The sequence below is a fragment of the Zootoca vivipara genome, chromosome 2, assembly GCF_963506605.1.
Source record: "Zootoca vivipara chromosome 2, rZooViv1.1, whole genome shotgun sequence".
Taxonomy (NCBI): Eukaryota; Metazoa; Chordata; class Lepidosauria; order Squamata; family Lacertidae; genus Zootoca; species Zootoca vivipara.
The window spans coordinates 24,425,353-24,451,999 of NC_083277.1; the positions used below are offsets into that span (position 1 = coordinate 24,425,353).

At 45.2% G+C, this 26,647-nt stretch overlaps 1 protein-coding gene and 1 long non-coding RNA gene across 3 annotated transcripts in view; both read right to left on the reverse strand.

Moving 5' to 3' along the window:
• Positions 1–12,358: 12,358 nt before the first annotated feature.
• LOC132591694 (uncharacterized) lies at positions 12,359–15,480 on the reverse strand. Its single transcript, XR_009557088.1, has 3 exons — positions 15,459–15,480; positions 14,619–14,667; positions 12,359–13,297 (listed from the first exon to the last, which is right to left on the reverse strand). It is a non-coding gene; the product is annotated as an uncharacterized LOC132591694 (long non-coding RNA).
• A 561-nt stretch (positions 15,481–16,041) lies between these two features.
• The window catches only part of LOC118080061 (cadherin-related family member 3-like), a 40,559-nt gene continuing 29,953 nt past the window's right edge, over positions 16,042–26,647 (reverse strand). For both annotated transcript variants that reach the window (XM_060271300.1, XM_060271299.1), the window contains 4 exons: positions 22,760–22,995; positions 22,296–22,467; positions 20,753–20,997; positions 16,042–16,358 (listed from right to left, as the gene is read on the reverse strand). In XM_060271300.1, coding sequence (XP_060127283.1) covers positions 16,146–16,358; positions 20,753–20,997; positions 22,296–22,467; positions 22,760–22,995 — 866 coding nt within the window. In that variant the 3' untranslated portion in view covers positions 16,042–16,145. The remainder of the gene's footprint in view (positions 16,359–20,752; positions 20,998–22,295; positions 22,468–22,759; positions 22,996–26,647) is intronic.

Consider the following 26,647-nt stretch of genomic DNA (forward strand, 5'->3'; position numbering starts at 1 on the left):
ATATGGTAACTTATGGCCCTAATAGGTATCAAAAGCCATATGCACATAACAAAACATGTAGTTTATCAAAGTAATTGTTGACCTGAAATACAATTAAGAAGAAGTATATTAATAGTGAATTTTTTTTGGGGGGGGGGGGGCCAAGAAAGTGGAGCCCTAAGCTGCTGCTTCTTCTTCCTTGGCGATCACTCGCATCCGAGTAAGATTGTCTTCCATAAACACGGTTTTAACAATGGATCCGTAAGTGACTGTGGAGGTCAATTCTGGATCCACACGTCCTTCCACAGTGGGGATATTGGTTTCCAGGTGGGAGTTGATCCCGGTGTGGATTTTCCAAGCGTGCCTTCCTCTTAGCACGTTTCTCCCTTGCGTCCTGAGATCGAGTTTCTTCAAAGCCCATGACACCTTTGGTAAAGACTGTTCTCCAACTGGAGCGTTCGCAGGCCAGTGTTTCCCAGTTGTCGGTGTTTATACTACATTTTTTAAGATTTGCCTTGAGACAGTCTTGAAGCCTCTTTTGTTGACCACCAGCATTACGCTTTCCATTTTTAAGTTCGGAATAGAGTAGTTGCTTTGGAAGATGATCATCAGGCATCCGCACAACATGACCAGTCCAACAAAGTTGATGTTGAAGAATCATTGCTTCTGGTGATCTTTGCTTCTTCCAGTACACTGATATTAGTTCGCCTGTCTTCCCAAGTGATGTGTAAAATTTTTCGGAGACACCACTGATGGAATCTTTCGAGGAGCTGGAGATGACATTTATAAGTTGTCCATGTTTCACAAGCGTATAGTAAGGTTGGCAGTACAATAGCTTTGTAAACAAGCACTTTGGTTTCCCTGCGAATGTCCTGGTCCTCAAACACTCTGCACTTCAATCGGGAGAAAGCCACACTCACAGAGCTCAGTCAATGCTGGATTTCGGCATCAGTGTTGGCCCTTGTGGAAAGGTAACTGCCTAGGTAGGAGAAGTGATCAACATTTTCCAACGTTACACTACTGAGTTGGATTTGTTGCTCTGCAGAGGGGTTATTTTGTACTTGTTGGTACAGCACTTTGGCTTATATGTAAATCCAGCACTGGGCTGGTTACTAGTTCAAAACTATCATCACTCCCCTTTCTGAAACTTTAAGGGTTACTTAGAAAGCTTGCCACTGGAGAACAAAAGTTCCCAGAGAATTATTATGGTAGTTGGGCGCTGCCCAAGGGCAGGTTTGTTCATTGTACACACACTGCCCAGTTGCCGAATTCGTCTTTTGTTTTCAGGGCCGTCTCTACCCAGGGGTTCAAGGGGTGTGGGGCACCTGGGTACCGAGCTCTGAAGGGCATCAGGCTGAGTGTCCGGCAGGAGAGTTGTAGTCCGGGGAGAGCAGAGCCCATCCGAGCGCCACGGGCTCTTCTGCTGCGGACTCTGCATCCAGGGCCAGCAAGGCGATGACAAGGTGGCTGGCCGGCTCTGCCCTGTGTGCATGTCTGGCAGCCTTGGATTGGTCTAGGGCCATTGAGGACCCCACCTGCCCAGCGGTGTTACTCACCCTCCCAGGTGCCTGGCTTTGCTCAGCCGCCGCCGCCTCGTGCTATGCACTGCTGTGATGTGCTGAAGCAGTGGGCCCTGTGGGAAGAGGGAGGTGGGTGATGGCGAGGGGGAAGTGGAGCAAGAGGAGGAGGAGGAGGAAAGCACCGTCGCCACGGAGGAAGAAGGAAACTCACCCCTTTTCTTCTGACTCACCCCTTTTCTTCCTCCTCTACTCGAGCCACGGGTTGGCAGCCCCAGAGTGCCTGGAGAGCCCCCCCTCACCCGCCGGGCCCTTGCAGGGTCCCCTTGCCCATCCTGCTCAGCTACATCGGGCCTGAGACCGGGCAGCACTGAGCTGCCAGCGGAGCCCTTGAGCAATAGCATGCTGCTACTCCCTTCCCATCTCTCGGCAGCAACAGCTGCTGCCCTGGTTTCTCTCCCCCCCCCCCCCAGAATCGCACCCTGTGTGTACTGTTTCAGGCAACTCTGTCCCAGGGAGGGGAAGCCTCCTCCCTTCGCTTTCCTCCTTCTTTTTTGAGGGTGGTGGGCTCCTCCGCCCGCCCGCCCCCCACCAACAAGGTCACTAGGGGTTGTAAAGCAAGCCAGACCATTCATCACCGACTCCATTCATTCCAGCACAGCGGGCCATCACCCGCTCACTCCAAACCCTGTGAACAATATAATCATCATCACTATTACTACTACTACTACTACTACTACTACTACTACTACAACTGCCCTCCACCCATAGATATCAGGGAGGCTCACAGCCTGAAACTAGTAAGTGCGTGCTAAAACTAGAACAAAGGCAAACCAAACCAAGCCAGCAACCCTCCCTCTCCCTTATTAGTGAAACAAGCCTGTTAATCGCCTATCCGACTAAAAAAATGACACTGAAGGTTTTTGAGATCAATGCAAGCTAAAAAGCATTGCAGGGGGGTTGGGCTAGATGACCCACAGGGTCCCTTCCAAGTCTACGTTTTTCTGGGGGGGAAACACACACAGGGCCCAATTATGATTTTTGGTCTCCCGGGGAAGCAGCGGAGCAAAGAGAGGCGTGTGTGAGCCCTGATTAGGGGATAATTCTAAGGGAGCATTCAGATATGGGGAATAGTGTATTAATATTATTGAGTACAATGCTAGCAATTCTGTCCTGCTTTCTAATGTTGCTTTCACACTGCAGAACCTGTTGCGTTGTGGAACCGTGGCTTTTTGGTGACATCCTGGGGTGTCACGCTGAATCTCATTCGTACCAGTGGCCATGGTGTAACACAACAACAAATGTCATTGGATGGTGCTGCTAACCCCCTGCCCTTTCTACGCATGCATGCTTCTGTTCCCTCATGATTCTCCCATGAAATTAGCTTGAAAGAAATGTATGCTGCTACATCGCCCAAAAATCCACCACTTAAGTCTTGTGATTTTCTGGGTTAATAGGGTTGCAAGAAAGATTCTTTTCCTGGAACAAATTAACACATAAATGAACACAAAACTTCTGCCATATTGCATCAGATTTCTAGAAGTCACTTTTATGTCATGCAAAAATCCCAGATGTAATGCAAAAATTAGCAGGGAAATGTCGGGGAAACAGACTAAACTGCCATGAGAATGCAGCCTAGCTCAGTTCAGCTGTACTCTATTGAGCTCTACTTCTGAATTTTCTGCTGATTGATTATTGGCATCATTTTATTGCTCTTTTAAAATTGCAGTATATATATTTTAAAAAAATTAATTGATTTCATCCTTATTGTGAACTATCTACTGATGGAATAGATTTAAAAGAACAAAAACAAATAAATTATTTTGATCAAATGCTTCAAAAAGAGCTAGCATCTAGGCAGAAGTCTTTAGTATTGTGGTGAAGGAGGTTTCTTTTTAAATAGTGTGAGATTTAGTTTTGCCACTTTGGCAAAGGAGGATTTCTCCATCCTTTCTGCTTCCATCTCCAAGCAGTGGCATTTTGGCCAAGTGTAAGATTAGTGGGCTTGATATGGTACAAACTGGACAGAAACTCAATTGACCTTTGCCCTGCAGGAGATATTTTCCCATCACAAAACTCTTGTTCAATTGACAAATTTCCTGTGACAAGAAAATGGTATTCGCCCACACAGTAGGAAGAGTTCTTAAAAGGACTTGGGTTTTGGAACAACAACAAAAAAAATCCTTCCAGTAGCACCTTAGAGACCAGCTAAGTTTGTCATTGGTATGAGCTTTCATGTACATGCACACTTCTTCAGATACACTCTGGTTTTTGACACTCTCAGCAAAACTATAGAGAAGTGGAGAGCCTAGGCTGGTAACATCCTGGGATTCGTGAATGTTCACTGACAACATATCTAGATCAAAACATGATGCCTTGAAAAATGGGTTGAAATCAGATCCCTAGTCCTGTGATGCAGGCAGTCACTGGAACATTAACCAGGGCAGGTAAAGGTAAAGGTAAAGGGACCCCTGACTGTTAGGTCCAGTCGCGGACGACTCTGGGGTTGCGGCGCTCATCTCACTTTACTGGCCGAGGGAGCTGGCATACAGCTTCCGGGTCATGTGGCCAGCATGACTAAGCTGCTTCTGGTGAAACTAGAGCAGCACACGTAAACACCATTTACCTTCCCGCCAGAGCAGTACCTATTTATCTATTTGCACTTTGACATGCTTTTGAACTGCTAGGTGGGCCTTACCTTCCAAGTCCCGGACTGCAGAATCCGGGACCGGCAGCCATGTGACACCGGAAGTTGCGTCGACGTAACTTCCGGTGTCGCTTTGCCCTTCTATGGGCACCAAAAATGGCCGCCGCCGGCTTCGAAAGTTGCTTGTACGCATGTCAGGAAGTGTGTCGACGCAACTTCTGGTGTCGCTCCGCCCATCTATGGGCACCAAAAATGGCCGCCGCCGACACCAGAAGTCGCGTCTATGCACTTCCGGACATGCGCAGATGCGACTTTTGAAGCCGGCGGTGGCCATTTTTGGTGCCCATAGAAGGGCAAATCGGAAAGAAAAAAATGGCCGCCGGCAGGAGAAAATAATGGAGAAAAACGGGAGACGAAGTGATACGGGGGACCACCGGGAAAACGTAAGTAAAAATGGGGGTTTCCCGGGGAAAACGGGGTACTTGGCAGCTATGAGGTGGGCAGAAGCAGGGACCGAGCAATGGGAGCTCACCCTGCTGCAAGAATTTGAACCGTCGACCTTCTGATCGGCAAGCCCTAGGCTCTGTGGTTTAGATCACAGCACCACCTGCGTGACCAGGGCAGTTAAACACACAAAAAAGAACTGAAAATAGATCAGGGGAGTGGAGACTCAGTATTGGAAGGGATAGAAATTAATTAGGGGGAAGAGAAAGTTCAGATACTGTACAGTAGTATAAAGGAAGCAATGCAACACAAAGTTCATTAAGATCCTTTCAACGCATCTCCAACTGCTCCATTCTAGCAACAATGGTGAAAACTGTGTTTTTGTGTGCCTGCCTCTTGCAGAGTAACATCTGGTTTTCTGAAATGCTTTCAGTTGGTGAGAAAGTCAGTGAAATTCTCCTGCACCTCTGAATTATCTCCCATGGACCTTTATTCGGGAAGAACATGAGCAAAATGATTGCAGCACAAGTACCTGAGACAGACCTTGGCATGGTTTACAAAATAATAATAATAATAATAATAATAATAATAATAATAATAATAATAATAATTTATTTATACCCCGCCCTCCCCAGTCAAAACCAGGCTCAGGGCAGCTAACACCAATAAAATTACAAGAAGACATTAAAAAAGAAAACAATTAATTAAAATGCAATATCAAAATTTAAAATGCAGCCTCATTTTAAGTAGTCCACAAATCCAAACCATGAGGGAGGAAAACACAGGGGTCAGACTGAATCCAACCCAAAGGCCAGGCGGAACAGCTCTGTCTTGCAGGCCCTGTGGAAAGATGACAAATCCGCAGGGCCCTGGTCTCCTGTGAAAGAGCGTTCCACCAAGTTGGGGCCAATACTAAAAAGGCCCTGGCCCAATCGAGGCCAATCTCCTTATGGCTCGGGATCTCCAGAATATTGTTGTTTGTGGACCTTAAGGTCCTCCGCGGGGCATACCAGGAGAGGCGGTCCCGTAGGTACGAGGGTCCCAAGCCACATAGGGCTTTAAAGGTCAAAACCAGCACCTTAAACCTGATCCTGTACTCCACTGGGAGCCAGTGCAGCTGGTAAAGCACTGGATGAATGTGATCCTGCGGCCGGGACCCCGTAAGGAGCCTCGCTGTGGCATTCTGCACCCGCTGGAGTTTCTGGGTCAGCTTCGAGGGCAGCCCCGCGTAGAGGGAGTTACAATAATCAAGCCTGGAGGTGACCGTCGCATGGATCACTGTGGCCAGATCAGGGCAAGAGAGACAGATCAGAGTAATTGTGTTTTCTCTTTCACTTCAGTGGAGAGAGCAAAAATATGCAAGCCCTGAGGCACACAGAGCTCCATTGAAGTGCCTGGGGAAGCCCTGGCAGCCAGGTGAGCTCAACAAGTAGATCAGAACTCCCATGTTGGCAAAAGGAGTTTATGGGATGGAGACATGAGGGGGAAATCTTGAACACAGTGATATGTACACTGAAGTTAATGGGATTTATGTGCATATAAATATGGACTAGATTGCAGCCTAAACATTTTATTATTTGCTCTCCTACATCCCCAGGTCCATAATTCCCTGGACTTAAACTACCTTCAGTTGCTTCTCATTCTCTCTGTCTTTCACATTTACATTTTTATTGATATTTTAATGGTATCTGAAGAAGTGTGCATGCACACGAAAGCTCATACCAATGACAAACTTAGTTGGTCTCTAAGGTGCTACTGGAAGGAATTTTTTTCATTTAATGAAAACTGTAGGACAAGATATAGGAGCCACTTGTTCTGATAAGAAAAGCCCTTGCGGAAATCGAAAAAAGTTAAAAATCACAGTTCCATCTGACACTGGACATGGTAGCGAGAAATATATGTAGTAAAACTTCTTACGTCCCCCAAACCCAAAAGCAGTTAGAAAAAGTTTGGGGTGCCTTGTTAGAATGAATTCACATCCTGAGGATGCATTCACTTTAAGAAGGAATCATAGAGAAAAAGAGGGGGAAATAAAGAGGAGTGAAGTAGACAGAAACAGAATGGCAGACTGTACAAGATTCTGCTTGCACAAAACAGCTTTGCTCCATCCTTTCCCCCACTTTTCCCCCACCAGTGTGGTGTAGTGGTTAAGAGACTCATAATCTGGGGAACCGGGTCCGCCTCTCCGCTCCTCCACATGCAGCTGCTGGGTGACCTTGGGCTAGTGGCACGTCTTTGAAGTCTCTCAGTCCCACTCAGCTCACAGAGTGTTTGTTGTGGGGGAGGAAGGGAAAGGAGAATGTTAGCCGCTTTGAGACTCCTTCGGGTAGTGATAAAGCGGGATATCAAATCCAAACTCTTCTTCTTCTTCTTCTTCTTCACCCAATTGGCTGGGGGGAGGGGTCAGGCGAGACCCCAGAGCAGTGTTCAGGGGGAGGAGAAAAGGGATCATCCCATCCGGCAAGCTGCAATTCTTGTGCAGATAGAACAATGGGAACTGTGTGATACTGAATTCCACCCTACTGACTGAATGAATTGCTTTTAAAAATGTGAAAAATTGCTTCTGCCGTCTAATTATGTGAAATGCCTAAGCTCATCATGGTAGTTAATTAGGTAAATGTGAACTACGGCAGGGGGACTTTAAATTATATATATATATTTAAGCCTGATGGCTTCCAGCGGCCGTGCCAGGAAGAGACAGGTGTATTGGGAAATGATGCACTGGGCAGTCTGCACCGAAATGGTGAGAGGCCACTAAGAAGTTTGTCAGAGCTCTATAGTTCAAATTAAATATGAGGGTCTGGGAAGGAGGTACAGAGAAATGCATTTAACCAACAACAGCAACAACCCAACCTTGCTTTAGCATGATCAAATCCAGCACATCTCTCCACGAAGCTGCACAGGCCTTAAAAAAAAAACACAACACCCTTACTTTGTACATCATTTGTCATGCCTGTGTGAGCATCGTGGAGGGCCCAGCTTTATCACGCCACAGGGTGCCATCTGCCGCATTGTGCCTCTCGCTCTCTGGCATCCAATAGAGGGCTCCCTTTCTCTTGCACATGCATTATCCAGCTCATCAATACCATATTTTATCTGTCTCCATTTGCCTCCTGCGGTTCCCCGGAGTGGTTGACAAATGAAAATGTAAAGACAAAGGCTTTGATCCTACCCGGAGTATGATAAGTTTGGCGGCTTCAAGTCTGGCGGATGCGTCTCCCAGCATCCTTTGTGAATATGGAAATTGGGGAGGCTGTACAATTGTACCTTGGTTTTCGAACAGCGTAGTTCACGAACGGCTCAGAATGCAAATGTCGCAAACCCGGAAGTAGGTGTTCCGGTTTACGAACTTTGCCTTGGAAAGCCGAATGTCTGGCACGGCTTCTGCAGCTTCTGATTGGCTGCAGGACGCTCCTGCAGCCAATCGGAAGCCACACCTTGGTTTCTGAACACTTTGGAAGACAAATAGATTTCCGGAATGCATTCAAGGTACGACTGTACTTCCGTTCACTCTGACAACATGAATTGTCATTATCAGATGCGATGATGGCCACCGACATGAGCATCTTTTAAAAAAGAGCTTTGACAAATTCCTGGAGGATAAGACTATTGATGGCTTCTTGTCATAATGACTGCTAAGGTCCAGAAGCTGTTTGCTTCTGAATTCTCATAACTGGAGATAATGAGTGGCAAAGTACCATTGCACTCATGGTCTTCGGAATGTTGTACTGGGTGAGTCATTTGTCTAATCCAGAGAGGTCTTCTAATGTTCTTCTAGCACTAACTGGTTAGCAGCCGCGATTTAAGGTTATTTAAGCCTCCCTGCATCAAAGAGCATTTTCATGAGAACACTAATTATTCTCAAACCCGCTCCATTCATCATTTGAACAACTGCACTAGGAAAGCTGTTAGAGACAATCATGTATATTCATGTTCAAAATCCAGGAGACTCTGTGCTTAATTAATGTTACTGGGTTCTGTCAAAAAAAGAAAGAAAGAAGGAAATTGCACAGAAATGAAATAAAGGAGTTCTGCAACTATCAGGGGGGACACACACCCCATCAAGCTGAAATACCAGTTTGGACTGATTCCTATGACCCCCTGTGAACCAGCTCTAAACATCCAGAAAATTCAAAGCTCATTACAGTTGGTTGCAAAGCCAATCATGGCAGGGCAGGGCATTTTGATACTGAGAAGCGTAGCCTCCTACCATTCCTGGTATCTCCCTAACACCTGTGACTCAGCTACATTCGTCAAGAAACAGTGTTTTGAATGCGTTATATACATACAGATGGCACCAGAGAGCAAAAGAATTTTCTAAGCAATTTTCTGCAGTGTTTTTTTTTGTTTTGTTATAATGCAAAGGTGGCGCTGTGGTTAAACCACTGAGCCTAGGGCTTGCTGATCAGAAGGTCGGTGGTTCGAATCCCTGTGACGGGGTGAGCTCCCGTTGCTCGGTCCCAGCTCCTGCCAACCTAGCAGTTCGAAAGCACATCAAAGTGCAAGTAGATAAATAGGAACCGCTACAGCGGGAAGGTAAACGGCGTTTCCATGTGCTGCTCTGGTTTGCCAGAAGCGGCTTTGTCATGCTGGCCACATGAACTGGAAGCTGTATGCCGGCTTCCCCGGCCAATAATGCGAGATGAGCGCGCAACCCCAGAGTCGGTCACGACTGGACCTAATGGTCAGGGGTCCCTTTACCTTTACCTTTTTTAAGGTCACCATATATTTTTTCCAATGAATCCGGGGACACTTCATTGAAATGAGTCCAGAAAGATAGGATTTTGTCAGGGGACTGATTTGTAAATCTGGGGACTGTCCCCGGGAAATGGGGACGTGTGGTAACCTTATTATAATGATTTAATTTCTGACTTGTTTATAGTGTTTTTACCTGTGTGTAGATCCACCCCTAGACTTAAAAACCCCAGTGCTTCATGGTAGGACTAAGATAGATACCTATCATGGGAAAGGAGTAGGCACATTCTTTGTCATTCCTTAGATCAAAGAAGTAGCTGTCACTACTAGACAAGATTTGTGAGGCATCAGGAATATTCAGATGTATTCCTCCCTACCCAGTTCCTAATATAATCATTTGCTTGCAACTTTGCTTTTATGCACACCAACGCAAACATAAGAGACTAAGAGAAGACCCCTACACACACTGTGTTGTTTACACCAGAGAGAAGGAGCTACAGATCTCTATGCCTGCGTGTCAGCTGGAGATCAAATATCTATGGTGCATACGGCATAGTCCTGAAGATCAGGAACTTCTTGGGTTCAAAACAAGAAAGTTTCACTGACCAGATATTACAGATGCACCCTTGCCTTCCAGTTGACCATTGAAGCTATCAGCTTCATCTGGTACGCAGGCTGAGACCCTGCCTGCCTGTGGACTGCCTCACCAGAGTGGTGCATGCTCTGGTTATCTCTCGCTTGGATTACTGCAATGTGCTCTATGTGGGGCTACCTTTGAAGGTGACCCGGAAACTACAACTAATCCAGAATGCAGCAGCTAGACTGGTGACTGGGAGCGGCCGCCGAGACCACATGACACCGGTCTTGAAAGACCTACATTGGCTCCCAGTATGTTTCCGAGCACAATTCAAAGTGTTGGTGCTGACCTTTAAAGCCCTAAATGGCCTCGTCCTGTATACCTGAAGGAGCGTCTCCACCCCCATCGTTCTGCCCGGACACTGAGGTCCAGCGCCGAGGGCCTTCTGGCGGTTCCCTCCTTGCGAGAAGCCAAGTTACGGGGAACCAGGCAGAGGGCCTTCTCGGCAGTGGCACCCGCCCTGTGGAACACCCTCCCATCAGAGATCAGAGATAAACAACTACCTGACATTTAGAAAAGGCAGCCCTGTTTAGCGAAGTTTTTAATCTGTGGTATTTGATGTATTTTAATGTTTGCTGGAAGCCGCCCAGAGTGGCGGGGTATAAATAATACATTATTATTATTATTATTATTATTATTATTTGTCACTACCCAAACCCAACATATAGTACTGCCAAATGAGATTTTCCGCTGGGGCAGGGGAGACTTTGGGCCTCCTTTCAGAAATGGCCTTGCCCCTCATGGTGCTGCGTTTTCAGTATGGCCAAGGGCTCCTTCCAATGGAGGCAAAGCAAGGAAGTGCTACAACAACTGTAACTGGCCTCAACCAGGACCACTAAGCACCATGGTGGAGGCTTCCAAGCACCAGGCCAATGGGAGTAGGGAAGGGGGTCCTGTTCATTTGCCGGCAATTCATCGTTTCATCTCTTGCAAACAAAGAAATGTGCCTAAGTTGAGGGGCTGTGCAAATTATTTTCCTTTGTCAAATTAACCTCTAACAAGTCACCTGGCATAACCAATCAATAAGTGAAATCAGTCTCTTTCTGTAGCTGCTGCATATAGATTTCCCCAGTGTGGCTACCCATCGCTTCCCAGGCAGGAGGATGACAATGATGAGTGCCTGTCAGAAACTCCATGAATATTAAGGCCTCGTTTATTGGACAGCCTTAACTAATGAGATGCATTGAGAGTCACTCGTCCAAAAGCAATTGCGTTTCAAGGAAGCCTAGGAAACCAGAGGGTAGTATTGATGGGCTCCCGTGAATTTGCTGCAAAATTCCCCAAAAAAGTGCACATGCATTCTGCTCACTTGTTTCTCTAACTTCTTCACATATTGTCTTTTTCAGTGATGGGAAGAGACAGTAGGTGCATCTTTAATAATTCCAAACTTCCCAGGTATGCATAGAAACCAGATTTTGAAGAGCCTTGGTATGTGATACCAATCAGGATTCCCCTGCTCGATCCAAACAGGTTTGAGTTTTCATTTAACCAGCACAATGTGATATAGATAAACAAATTAAATGGAGCCACCTAGAGAAATCATCAGCAATCTGTGCTGGAAAATAAGAACAAAAATATACCCCCCCCCCTTGCAAATTTTGGCATCCGATTTCTTCTTTTTTAAAATTTCATTCCTTTTGTCAGAGATCCAAGTGTCATAATAAAAGCACATCATCAGAGGGGAAGGTGATGGACTAGGAATTGTTGTAGCAAAGATATAAGAAATGCACCAAAACTCTTTGTGTGGTTTCCAGCTAAGTTTTTAAAAATCTCCATATCACCATGGTCCAAATAGGTCCAAAAAACAACAGCAGCATGTCACCCCATTGAGTTCAATGGTAGTTGCTCCCTAGAAAACATACTGATGAATCAGTAGAATGAATTGGTGAAACAAAAAGGGTGTGATTTAATGAAACTATTCCTTCTGTAATGACTCCGTTCCCTGATTATTATTATTTTTGTTAAATCACTCTTTCCCGCCAGCTCTAGTTTTGATCAGCATTGCTTCCTCAGTCAAATTTCAAGATGAATTTAGAGCCCATGAAAAAGTTTGAGCCGATGTGAAAAAAAATTCTAGCTAAGGAAACATACCAGTAGTTGATATTTCAGAGCAGCAACAAGCATCCTGATATTTCATCCTGACAATCTTTTCAGTGTGTCCAGATTTGAAACAAAAAAAATGCAAAGTGTTAATGGTTTAAACCAACAATATTGATGATCCAAGATAGGGCCACCTATAATTGATTGCTGTCATTGCTGTCACTATGGAGATGTAGTCAAAACATTTGCTTACAGCTCCAATATCCAACCTATAGATGCCTCCAGATCAATAGGTAATAAGTAAATTAAACTTCTAAGGGAATTTGTTTTCCCCATTCCTAATTTTCCTCTTTTTAATAAACCTCACTACAAAAAAGCAATTGATCAAATATTCTTTTTTTTATTAAAAATGATTAAATGCCATTTTCATATCAGAGTTATTGGATTAGACACTGTTGATTTATAAAGCACTCAGATGCTCAGGGAAATCATAGCAAAATGCAGGCCCTTTTCAAAGTTTCATTGATCCGAATTAGATATACAAAAACCAGGAGTAATAGTACAATCAAGAAAATGCCTTTCAGGTGAAACATGGCTGTAGCTCAATGGTAGATCACACGTTGGAGTTGTATAAACTTCTAACATCCCCAGAAAAAGGATACCAGGTAGCAGAGATATTGGAGAGCTATTGGACTATGTGCCTCGCGACCATTTTCTGGTGCCCATAGATGGGCAAAGCGGCACCAGAAAATGGCCGCCGACAGGAGCCAAAATAAGGGAGATTAATGGGAGAGAAGCTGAAATGGGAGATCGCCAGGAAACGGTAAGGAAAAACGGGGGTTTTCCGGGAAATATGGGGTACTTGGCAGCTATGGCATGGTGATATAATGATATTGTATCATGTCTTTCTAAGGAGAGAACCCATGTCTCAACAGCCTTCAAAAACAAACATGGCTTCATTCTGAAAACATTTCTTTTCATCCATATTCAAAAGTCCATCTGAACTCCACTCCCTGAAACTAAATCCATCTTCCCACTGAAGACTAGTAGAGAAATAGATCAGTTATGATTAAATGATTGGCTTTAAAGGCTGAAGAAGCTATGGATCTCTAGGGAATTTCATTGGCATGTTCTTTTCAGGAGAGAGACTCTGAGGCTTTAAAGGCTGAAGAAGTTATGGATCTTTAGGGAATTTCATTGGCATGTTCTTTTCAGGAGAGAGACTCTGAGACACCGAAGATATGCTTGTGAGATCCAGATTGTTTCTGGTGGGTTCTTGAGGGACTTTCCACTTTCTTGCTCCTGACTTGCTGTTATACTGATAGAGATTTCCTGTGACTAAGGAAGAAAAGAAAAATGGCATAACGTTGCATTACTACCTGGGACTAGAATTAATGCAAAGTTAGTTCATTTCTGAAAATTTTGCTTCATATCGATGAGGAATATCAGAAGTGCCGTGCTTTATGAAACCAAAAGCCCATGTAGTCCAGCATCCAGTTCTCACAACGGCCAACCAGATCATAGAATCCTAGAGTTGGAAGGGACCACGAGGGTCATCTAGTCCAACCCCTTGCAATGCAGGAATCTTTTGAACAACGTGGGGCTCGAACTCATGACCCTCTGATTAAGAGTCTCATGCTCTACTGTCTGAGCTATTTATGGGAAGCCCGCAAGCAGGGTCCTTCCTTTGTGAGTCCCAGTAACTGGTATTCAGAGTGGAGAGAGAACACAGTCATCATAGAGAGTAGCCGTTGAATAAGAAGTACTGAAGGAAACAAATGAATACGTGAGCTCCAGGAGGCCTGGTGGTACCATCTACTGCCAAAGGATTTTCTGAAAGGTATTTCCATACAACCCATAGAAGGCATGTGTAAATGATTGCTGCAAATCACCTTACTCCTTAAATACTGACCAGCAGGGGCGTACCCAGGATCAAAACTAGGGGGGCAAGGGGCAGGGCCACAAAGTGGGAATGTGGGCGGGGCTACAGAGCCCAGGTGAAACTGACTCCGGTCTCACCTAGGCGTCGCGAGGCTTTTTGCAGCTGGAGGCGCCGGGGCTCCGCTGACAGCATGCAGTCATGGCGCTCGCTCTGGCCCACCGGGCTGCCCCCAGTGCACTATGGCCAGGACCCCGGTGGAGCGCGCAGCCATGGGTGAGAGCGGCGCTGCCAGCAGGGCTGGTGGGCACAGCGGAGTGAGAGTTTGGCGTGCCCGCCGCATCACGCCCTCCAGCTTCCCGTCGCGCTCTCTGGTTCCCCGCTGCGCTTGGCCTTGCTGGAGGGCGCGATGGGGAGCTGGAGGGAGGGAGGGCGCGGCGGACGGGAACACCAAACTCACGCTCCGCCGGGCTGTGCTCCGCCTCTGCCCACCAGCCCCGCCGGCAGCGCCACTCTCACCCATGGCTGCACCAGCCGTGCTTCTGGGGGGCAGCTGCCCCCCCCCGCCCTGCGCTGGGTACGCCCATGCTGACCAGATTGGTACAGTTGAGCTCCTGAAAAGGAAACAGATTTGCTATACAGGCTGGATCTCCCTGTGTTAGTGTGTTTCCTTATATCAGAGCTTTCCAAACTGTGTGTCGCGACACGAGTGCGTCGGCTGCAGTGTGTCGGTGTGTCGTGTGAATGCTCCCCACATTCCTCCTGGGGAGGATATATTACCTGGATCTTTGGCTTCTCCATTGAACACAGTTTCATAAGTGGAGGTTTCCTGAAGTGAAAACAAGAGCAGACAAGTTTCGTAAACATCGTAATTAATAAATGACTTGGTTCCCATTAACATCGGCACCTCACCACCAGCAGCAGGAGAGAAGCAGTAGACAGACCAACTGCAAAGCAGGTAAAAGTTTTGCTACCATCTTGCCTTGATGCTGATTTCCACTGAAGGAAGAGGAGAGGTGCTGGACAATCCCTGGAGGAAGATGCTGATACCAGACTTTTGGGGGGGGGAAGTCAAAGGGAGGGGGAATAGTTGCTTATTTAGCTCCTCAGATGTTGTTTTACTACAACTCTCATAATAGCCAACCATTGGCCATGCTGCCTGGGGCTGATGCAGACTTAATAGATACCACTATGGCAGGAAGGTAAATGGTATTTCCATATGCTCTGGCACTCATCATGGCATCTCGTATGCCAGAAGCAGATTAGTCATGCTGGCCACATGACCCAGAAAAGCTGTCTGCAGAAAATCGCCGGCTCTCTCGGCCTGAAAGCTGAGATGAGTGCCTCACCCCAGAGTCAAATTTGACTGGACTTACTTTGACCTCATAGCAAAAATGGGTATACTTATTTAATTATTGTGAACTTTCATAATAAAATTATTTACCGGTTGTGTCATTTTTCAGCCAGTGTCACAATATTACTTACTGTTATCACTTCCATGTTTTCTTTCTGGCTTCCTGCATCAGCAATAAAAGGCATTTTGTTGTTACCCATTATCTGGATATAACAACAAAACAAACATTATAGCAACAGTATTTATAGTCCCACAGAAGGACTTACCTAAACTATATTTCTTTATTCTGTAATAGAAAGACATTTAAAAGGAGTCAGACATACTGCAAATACTTTTAGTTCCAGGCATTTAGAACAGGCATCCCCAAACTATGGCCCTCCAGATGTTTTGGCCTACAACTCCCAGTGACAACCTCACTGCTGCTGTTCCCCCATGATTCCTCCATAAAAACAGGAAAGAGCCTTATTCACTTGAGGAAACATGAGGAATTTCCTATTTCCTTGAGGAGACTCCAGGGCAGGCATCCCCAAACTGTGTCCCTCATGATGCTTTGGCCTACAACTCCCATGATACCTAGCTAACAGGACCAGTGGTCAGGGATGATGGGAATTGTAGTCCAAAACATCTGGAGGGCCGAAGTTTGGGGATGCCTGATTTAGAACACAAGGCATCAATTCTCACAGATGCTTGGAGCAGGTGGATCAAAATGTGACCCAGCATTTATTTTCACCGGCGGCTGAAAGTTCAGGTCCTTGAATCATCTTACCAGATTGGCTTAGGGAAGTATGTCTGAAGTGGGAAATGGTAGCACAACAAGGGAGACTGGCATTAAAGACCCACCTCCATAGAAAACAGAACTGCCACAAAGGAATCCCAACTCTAACTCTATGCGCAATCTTCCTGTCCTTCACAAATTTCCACAGATTTTCAGTCTTTGGATTCTGGCCATTATGTCAAAATACATACCTTTTTATTTCCTTGGGAGCTTTGGTCCGAGGTTTCAGCCATGCTTCCTTACACCTGCCATATCTCCATATCAGAAAACACGACCAAGCAAGCAATCCAACAGTCATTATTGCCACCAGTGTGAAGATGAAGGGGACATACCAATTATCAGAATGGAATGTGTTGACTGGTTTGTATAAAATGGTTACACCTTTCTTTGGCTGTATGGGGAGGGAGGGGGGAGGGGGAAGAGAGGAAACCATTTTAGTTTTGATGCAGTGTGCGATGAACCCTCTCGCCAACGTTGCCAATAGATTATGAGGCGAAAGGGTACAGGGGTAAAGCAATCCCCACTCAATTCCTGGCTTACGCCTTAAAATAAACCCCTCAATTCTGGGCTTCTCAGTAAAGAGAGTCTAATTCCAGCTTTCGTGGCCTGATCTCACAAACACTCAAGGCTATTTGAATGAACAACCTCTTGCCTACAGAACAGGGACTCCCTCAACTCAGATCCCCACTGTATCAGTCTGCCATATCATCCTGGCAAACTTGTGGCGCTCTAGGTTTTCACCATACTGCCCTTCCTGTGTAGGACACAAACTATCCCCTTTTCCTTAGGTAAGTTTTGCCCTTTTCTGAGTCTCCACCTCTGTGAGTTTTAATACGCTGCTGGAATAACCAAGATCGGCACAAAAAGAAGATGGATTTTATTTTTTTGAGAACATAGGTTTTTCTTTTCTTAACAATGCATACGTTTACAAGCTTAGTTACAGTTTTACATTAACTCCGTCAGACTTTAACTTCAGGTTATCCTAAGCCTAACCTAAACCACCACTATCCTGGCCCCACACTCTTCTTCTTCCCTCTTCATCACCACACTCTCCCTCTTCCAACTGCCAAAATGGTTATTCCTTCCTTTTTTTAAACTGAGCACCGTCCCGCCTCCTAAAGATGCGCTGTCAGTTAAGCTGGAGGTGGATTAACTCTTTCTAATCCAGGGTGTAGTAAATCTTCCATCCTGGGGCTAATCCGTTAAACAGTGCATGGGAAATCCAAGCTAAATCTCAACAACAACACAAGACACTGTAGGATGGCATTGGGGGAGTGTGATTAAGACTAACAAAAAAAGAATGTGCCTGGGGGTGGGAAACTATTCAGAACACAAAAATGACATGTCAGAAGTGTTTAAATAGGATAATATACAGGTAGGTAGCCGTGTTGGTCTGAGTCGAAGCAAAATAAAAAAATTCCTTCAGTAGCACCTTAAAGACCAACTAAGTTTTTATTTTGGTATGAGCTTTCGTGTGCATGCACACTTCGTCAGATACACTTGAAACAGAAGTCTCTTTCCAGTCTGTTCAAAGCAGCTGTTTTATTACAGAAAAATTTCAGGAACAAACTGGAAAGAGAAGTTGCTGAATTGGAACTTATTACCAAGCTTAAAACCATGGAGCCACCTGGGATGAATAAAGACATTGGATTCTTATCTCATTATGCATGATCAAGCTTTCTTTAGCGCCTCAGCCCTTGCTTCCCCCCCCCCCCAGGACCAATTGCAGTCATCAGCAGTCGTTAACAGCCATCTACAGGTTTACCACTCCCATCAGCCCATCACCCATACCCACCCACCCACCCCCACCCTCTGTATATACATAAGGGACTGACTTCTGTTTCAAGTGTATCTGACGAAGTGTGCATGCACACGAAAGCTCATACCAAAATAAAAACTTAGTTGGTCTTTAAGGTGCTACTGAAGGAATCTACACCAAGAATGGGATTTCAAGTCACGAGGAACATACAATAAAATGTGCATATAAAGATACTGCAGAAACGAAGGCATTGTTGTTGATGCTGTACAGATTCTGCCCCACACCCCCTGGTCATATCCCAGTCTACAGGTAAGAGATACAGAATGAAGAGCACTTACTGATTGCATGATCAAACTCCTCCCAGTCCACTGACCTAGTGCAGCCTTCACTAGGGATGAATGGGTCTGTCATTTTTGGCTTCTTCCAATATCTCATTTTTAAAAAATCTTAAATTGAGTTTGCCCTCATTCCCCCATCACTTCGAAATTATTACTTTTAAGTTCACAGGAAAACACTTTTTTTTTGCCTGATTTCCCCTAGTACAATGATATTTTTGTGTTATTTTGACTAATACTGTATACACATTTTTTGTCTGAGCTTTTCAAAATGTTAGAATTTATATTTGCATTTTTTGGGTGGAGAGCAGCACCACAATATTTGGAGAGGCACGAATTCTGAAGGATAGCTGTCTTTTAGTTCATGTATCGGTTCAGGAAATATTGAAGTAGCCAGGTTTGCATAAAAACTGGAGGAGCTTCTCCTCCATCCCTAGCCTTTCTAGATAGGCAGAGGGGTGTATCTAACATTTCTGTGCAGCTATGAGAGTTGTGCCTTCCTATTGTGACATAGCCAGCAAGGCCACAAAAATATTGGGGGGGGAGGTGGAATCAGGGGACCAGATTGAAAGTCTGGGCAGCTGCTAAATGATTTCCGGCGGGTGGGCGGGTCAGGGGAGTCCTCTTGGAATTCAAGCATCACTAGCCCTGAATGTTGTTTGATAAAGAGCTTTAACAAAGTTTGTTCAAATCCATTGTGTCAGACGCTGCTAAAATTGACAACTCCCAAAGGGCTGAAAGCTCAAGGAGGTTACATCCAATTTGGCCATTCTGCAGCTAATCCCCCTCTGGGATTTCTACATTCTGCTTTTAACCGACTAAGGAATGCATTCTTTTTAATTTTATGCTCAAGTTAGCAACCAAATAATCAGAATTGTATTCAAGGCTGTTCTTTCGTGAGATTTGGCTGCCTGTCTGAGGCCGACGCTGTGGCAAGTATGTCCCGCCTACACCTCCGCTATAGTCATCTTGCTGTGGGCTCCCTGTTGCATTCGCTGAACAAAGCCAAAAGTGTGGCTGACAGCCAGGAAATTGAGTGGCTCTGAACAGCCTCCTGACTTTTAATAAGAGGAAAGAGTCAATTTGAGTTGTGCCCAACACCTGCACTTCCCAGGCGGGGATTGTTTTAACAGGCAAAAGCAGAAAGAGTTTGACTTGTTATCCTTAAAACAAACATACCCTTCAGTCCCCCATGCAGCCCCCACCCCACCCCAAGGAAAGGAAGTTTGTTAATAGCATCTTTAGTAACTAATTCAGTCTTCTGAACAATGAGACCCAGGCCCAGGATGAGGAACCTATGACCCCATAGATGTTGTTGAACTACAGCTCCTATAAGCCCCAGCCAGCAGGGCCAGTGGTCAGGAATGATGGGAATTGTAGTCTAACAGTATTCGTACAGCCACAGGCTGGTAGTACAATAGCTTTGTAAATAAGCATTTTGGTTTCCTTGCAAATGTCCCGGTCCTCAAACACTCTGCACTTCAATTGGGAGAAAGCTGCACTCATAGGTAATGATGGCTTTCAGCATCAATATTGGCCCTTGGGAAAGATAACTGTCCAGGTAGGAGAAGTGATTGACTTAAACCATTGAGTTGGATGATACATGTGAAACATGGACCACTTATGAACACCATCTCCAACTCGTCAAACGATTCCATCAATGGTGTTTCCAAAAAAAAATTACATATCACTTGGGAAGACAGGTGAACTAATGTCAGTGCACTGGAAGAAGCAAAGATCACCAGTGTCAAAGCAACAATTCTTCAACAGTCCAACAGTCTGTTGGACTGATCATATTGTTCAGATGCCTGATCATCTTCCAAAGCAAACTACTCTATTCCGAACTTAGAAATGAAAAGCATCATGCTGGCAGTCAACAAAAGAGGTTTACAAACAGTCTCAAGGCAAATCTTTAAGAAATGTAGTATAAACACTGGCCTGCGAGTGCTCCAATTGGAGAACAGCCTTTGCCAAAGGTGTCATAAACTTTGAAGACACTCAAACTCAGGACGCAAGGGAGAAATGTGTTAAGAGGAAGGCACATTTGGCAAACCCTCACAGTGATCAACACCCCACCCAGAAACCTATCTCCCCACTGTGGAAGGATATGTGGATCCAGAACTGGCCTCCACAGTCACTTATGGTAAAGGTAAAGGTAAAGGGACCCCTGACCATTAGGTCCAGTCGTGACCGACTCTGGGGTTGCGCGCTCATCTCGCATTACTGGCCGAGGGAGCCAGCGTATAGCTTCCAGGTCATGTGGCCAGCATGACAAAGCCACTTCTGGCAAACCAGAGCAGCACATGGAAACGCCGTTTACCTTCCCGCTGTAGCGGTTCCTATTTATCTACTTGCATTTTGACGTGCTTTCGAACTGCTAGGTTGGCAGGAGCTGGGACCAAGCAACGGGAGCTCACCCCATCACAGGGATTCGAACTGCCGACCTTCTGATCAGCAAGCCCTAGGCTCAGTGGTTTAACCACAGCGCCACCTGGGTCCCAGGTGGATCCAGAACTGGCCTCCACAGTCACTTATGGACTCACTGCTAAAACTGTGTTTATGGGAGGCAATCTTACTCGGCTATGAGTGATCGCCAAAGAAGAAGAGACAGCCATAGGCCTGTATAGCATTTTCCCCATTGGATACCTGTTTGTTTCAATTGGTCTTTGCTAAACCCAAAGTACTACTTACATCAAAATATGGCGTCGTTGGAGGAGGAGTCCTGGTTCTAACTACAGAAACATCTATCAGAACTGTTCCTGTCATAGCTTTGGGAACAGAGTTATTGTACAAGTTGTCATCTACAATGTGAACCACAAGATGATACTGGGTCTGCATGTCCATTCTATCTTCAAAGTCGAAAGGGCTTTTCACAATCAGTCGCGGTGAGCTGGACCCTCGAATTGGGTCAAAACCAAAATGGTTACCACCATTTCCTTTGTGTGAAGAACAGAAAGAGAGAATAGAATGCCTCTAAATGCCTCTAAATTTTATCTTATCTCGGGTGTATTTTTATACAAAAGGGCTTACAATGAATGCACTTTTAAATGGTACCACCAATGACATTATTTTCTTTTGTCTGTATATTTGTGCTTTCTCTTTTGAAATATGCAAAATTCAGTAAAGCCTTAATTTTAAGAATGATGATAATAATGGTTCCTTTTAAAATGAATATTCATCAAAGATGCACATTTGCAAAGCAGAAGTCAAGCAAAGGTAATAATAATAATAATAATAATAATAATAATAATAATATATTATTATTATTATTATTATTATTATTATTATTATTTATACCCCCGCCCATCTGGCTGGGTTTCCCCAGCCACGCTGGGCGGCTCCAAACTAGGCCTGCGGTATCAGTGGTTACTATGGCCCGAGAGGCATTTCAGTGTACTACAATTTCGTAGAACTAATCCTGTGTACACACCAAACATTTAAAGCACGACTCCCCCACCCGGCAAGAATCCTGGGAACTGTAGTTTCTTAAATGGTGCTGGGAGCTGTAGCTCTGTGAAGGCTGAACTACAGTTTCCAGGATTCTTTGAGGAAAGCCATGAGTTTATGAAGCCCGAGAACCTACGCCCTTAACCATCCATAACACAGAAATCAGGGGACCTTCCTACACGGAATCTCCTCCCATCCTGCTGACCAGCACTTCGCCCAGTGAGAGCAGCAGCAGTGGGTCAGGTGGGGGGAATGAGGAAGTTAGCGGGATGGAGGAGGCAAGGCTCAGTGATGTTGGAGAGCCTTGACTAAGAGGTGGAGGGGAACAGGCAGCCCCTTTCGGCGCCCGAATTGAGGCGTGCCATTAAAGGTAAGGTCGGGAGGAGGCGTTTCGAGGTGCCCAAGCTCTTATGCTGGTCACGCAACAGGAAACGTCCACTCCCGGATTCTGCGAGTGACTAGGAGGTCATGTTTTCTGCTATCTCTGCACTGTAAATATTATGCACAATAAAGACTTGGGCGTCTTTACTCGAGAGTAGCCGCAACAACACCATTACACCAACAAATGATGTTTCTTCTCCCAACCCACCACATATCCATGCCAGAAAAGGTTCCACTTATTGCATTCCTGTGTGACTCTCGCACAGCTCTTCAAAGCACAGAGCCTCTCCGTTTTGTGGTTAGGGTGGAGATGGCAACCCTATGTAGGTAAGCCCAACGAGGTTTGGAAAGTGTTGTTCCACATCAAAAACCGTAAGGAGACATTTCATGATGGGAGAACTTTTACCAGAAACAATCTCAAACCGCATTGAAGTATCAGCAGAGTCTCTATCGTGGCAGGTAAGCCGAAAGCTGTTTATATTTGTTCCTGGGGAGGTACTGTCAAGCACTGTTGCTCTATAGGTAAGGGGTGTGCATAGAGGGGCTTCATCATTCTCTTCTCTGATATCTATTGTCACCTATTAAAAGAAACAACAGCAAATCAAGAGGATCATAGATAAAGGGGGGCCCCAGAAGAGTGCTGAAGGGAGATGGCTCAGCTACTGTTGCTGACAGGATCTAACGCCCTGGAAGAAAGACTGTTTCTTTACATTGGTTCCCTATGAAATAACACTGATTGCGTGACACCCACCTGCCTTTGATTTTCCCATTCTAGTGGACCGATTGCCCGTAATTCAGCTACTATAGAAAGGAAAGTTAAAAGAACTGGTTGGATAATGCTCATAAGAAAACCGGTTAACTCAGACTTACTAGAGTACTAGCAGTTCTGGGATGAAACAGATCACAGTCGACAGCTTCAATGTTCAGTTTGTACTGCTGGACAGATTCGTAGTCTGGTTCTGTTATCAGTTCTATCACTCCTGACACTGGATCCAACCAGAATATCTCAACGGGGTAAAACATGCCTCCATGGCCTATTCTATAGGTCACACAGTTTGATGGGTAGTCTTCATCTGTGGCAGCTACTTGTCCAACTTTATGGTGAGCTGTAAATAGACAGCAGTGTTTTACAAATGCTAATTTCAAGACTCGGTTTCATTTACCTGGAATGAATGTAGTAGTGACTAAGTACTGCCTCTCCTTTTTCAATAGTGAAAGCCGAGCACTCAGAAAATGAGCCTATTACTGTGCTGCCTTTGTAAGGCTCATTAGCAATCCCTTCTTATTTAGCCATATAACAGGGCAAAAATGACACTAACAGGAGCTCCTTAATTACCTCACAATGAGTACAAGGCATAAGCTGCATTTATCGCTGTTGGGATGAGACTGTGGCGTAATTGACCATTAAATTCTTCTCCAATTTGATTTCTTTTCTCTATAAAAGACTCTAGGGGTGCATATTCCCTCAAACTTGTTGTGTGGCGTTTTCTTTACAGACAAAGGAGTGAACTCAAAGGTGAGTGGGGGGGGGAGAGGAAAGATCCATGTGTCGCTAAATATGGAGATCAGCTGTGTCTCTTGCGCACACCAGTGTGATAAATTTATATAGTATACTGCTTAATAAATAGCCCTATAATGTCACAACATGAGGACTTCTGGGATAATATTTGTATTCCCTAACAGGAATTGAGGTCAGATTAAGCAACTGTGGGTTCAGATTCAACGGCTTGGGTAAAAGATGGTTCTAAGTTGTCCCCCCGCCCTTGGTTGTTGCATTTGGCTCTGGCCATACCATCAGACCAGCAGCTCTCTGGCTCTTCCTCCGACCTAAACCTTCTGTTGGAGGACACATTTGTGTATGCTTTGTCGCCTGTCCTGGCCTCCCTAAACTGCTCTGCTTCCTCAGGTGCCATGGAGGATAATAATAATACAGTAATAATAATAATAATAATAATAATAATAATAATAATAATAATAACAACTATTATTTTATTTATACCCTGCCCTTCCAGGTCCAGAAACCAGGCTCAGGGCAGCTAACAACAAATATAAAACATTGATTAAAAACAACTTAAAAACAGCTTAAAAAGAACATAAAATAAAACATAAATGCAGCATCGCCAGGGCTAACTAGCATGTTAGTTCTGCTATTTACAGTGATACCTCGACTTACGAAGGCGATCCGTTCCGCGGTGCTCTTTGTACGTCAAAACCTTCGGATGTCAAAGCATCCATTTTGCGCATGCGTGAAGCACGATTTTGCGCTTTGCGCACGCGCAGAACGCGCGCGTGGTGAAAATACTTCCGGGTTTGCCGACTTCATAAGTCGAAACCTTTGGAAGTCGAGGCATTTGTAAGTCGAGGTACCACTGTACATGTGGAGACCCAGAAAGGTTTCTTCATAGAAAAAGGGGAGGGAAAAAGGAATGGAGGATCAGGCTAAGTTGAAGGCCGGGCAGAATAACTCTGTCTTACAGGCCTTGCAGAAGGAGATCAAGTCCTGCAGGGCCCTAGTCTCATGGGACAGAGCATTCCACCAGGTCGGTGCCATCACTGAAAAGGCCCTGGCCCTGGTGGAGGATAATCTGGCTTCTATGGGGCCTGGGACCCTTAGGCTGTTATTATTCGCGGACCTTAGGGTCCTCTACGGGACATACCGTATCAGGAGAGGCGGTCCTGTAAGTATGAGGGTCCTAGGCTATCCCATTTGCAGTGCTGAAGTAAGAGTCAGTTGTCAGCCCAAACAGCTTTCATACATGGAATGGGGAGGGAGACCAGCTTGTCTTTCAAGCTGCAAAATGTTTTGTATCAGCTCTGCTCATGCCCCTGGTTTCTATCCTACCTCCCATCCATAGGTCTCTGTCTCTTTGCAGCATCTGTATCATATCTCAGTAAGTTGCTGCCACCGTTGTCCTTTCCGCACAGTATCACTTTAAATGTTCAGAGAGTAATGGAACATATTAAGGCTGAAAGGAGCCCAGGTCACGAGCAGGAGGAGATGCTGACCAATTCAAATCTGAGGTCCATAGGCGATACCCAAATGAGTCAAGCCTTAATCCATTTGGCATTTCTGAAATAGCCTGCCTGGTGTTAATGTAAATGCAGCAGGCAGATGTCAAGTAGTGACTAGCTAATGTGGTTCTGTTTATTAGGGAACTGTTTTAAAACAGCTGCCCAAGTTGCCAGTTCATTTCCAGGCCCAATTCAAGGTGTTCACATTAGTGCTCCAACCCCTAAATTTCTTAGGCCCCCAACACCTGAAAGATTGCCTCCCTCACTCTAAGGCAGGCATAGGCAAACTTGGCCCTCCAGATGTTTTGTGACCACTGGTCCTCTTAGCTAGGGATGATGGGAGTTGTAGTACCAAAACATCTGGAGGGCCGAGTTTGCCTATGCCTTCTCTAAGGTGGCCATTTTGGTTGTCCCACCAGCCTCAGAAGCTCAGGGAGAGGGTATTCTCTGTGGTAATCCCTAAATTGTGGAACTCATTCCCCACAGAGATGCATCTGGCACCTTCATTATATAGCTTTTGGCAAATGCTGAAGTGTCAAAATCAAAGAGGTACACCTCAGTACCCACCTAATTTCTAGAATAGTAAGTTGTTTGAATGTTATAATGTTATCTTTTAATTGTAAACTGACCCAGGACTTAAGGGTGACAGGTGGGCAAAGGAGAAGAGGGGGGGAAATGTTTCCACATTGCAAAACCAGGAGATATTAGTTAACGTTTGGGTGAGCACTACCTTTTATGTCTATGATGCCTGAGCTGAAACCTTTGCAGTCAGACAAAAGGTGTCCACTACTGGGCCTTCGTTCTGCTAATGCTTTATACCGAATCAGGCCACTGATTCTACCTAATTGAATACTGTATACACACTGACTATCAGCAGCTGTCCACAGCTTCAGTCAGAGGCTTCTTCCCATTCTACCTGGAGATGATGGCGACACGGCCTGGACACTGAGATCCAGCGCCGAGGGCCTTCTGGTGGTTCCCTTGCTGCGAGAAGCAAAGCTACAGGGAAGCAGGCAGAGGGCCTTCTTGGTGGTGGCGCCCGCCCTGTGGAACGCCCTCCCTCCAGATGTCAAAGAGAACAACAACTACCTGACGTTTAGAAAACATCTAAAGGCAGCCCTGTTTAGGGAAGTTCTGAATGTGTGACATTTCAATGTATTTTAATCTTTGTTGGAAGCCGCCCAGAGTGGCTGGGGAAACCCAGCCGGATGGGCGGGGTACAAATAAATTATTATTATTATTATTATTATTATTATTATTATTATTATTATTTATTCTGCATGCCGAGCAAGTGCTCTCCCACTGAGTTCTGGCCCTTCCCCTAAAAAAACATCAGCGGGTTAAAAATGCAGTTTATATTCCACAAGTACATACTAAGAGTTTCTTTCATTTCCACATTGTAACTCTGTTAAACATAATAGAAAACCGATACTTTCCCGTGAGTATGAAATTAACCTTTCAATAAAGCATAAGAAGCTAACCTGAGCACTTCTCAAGCTCGAGTTTAAAATAGAGCCATTATGAAGGCTCCTGAAAGGCTGCCAACTTTTCTCCTTGAAAAACTACTGTAAGCGAATTGCATTTCCCTCGTGGCTTCCGGCACAATGTGATTGAGCTTTTCCGTTTATCATGATCTTTTTAAACAAGATGGGGAGGTGGTGGTGGTGAAACGACACATTTTTCAGGTTAAAAGGAAACTAATTTCATGTCTCTGTGTGTGTGCCTTTTTCTTTTGCTGTCAGCAAT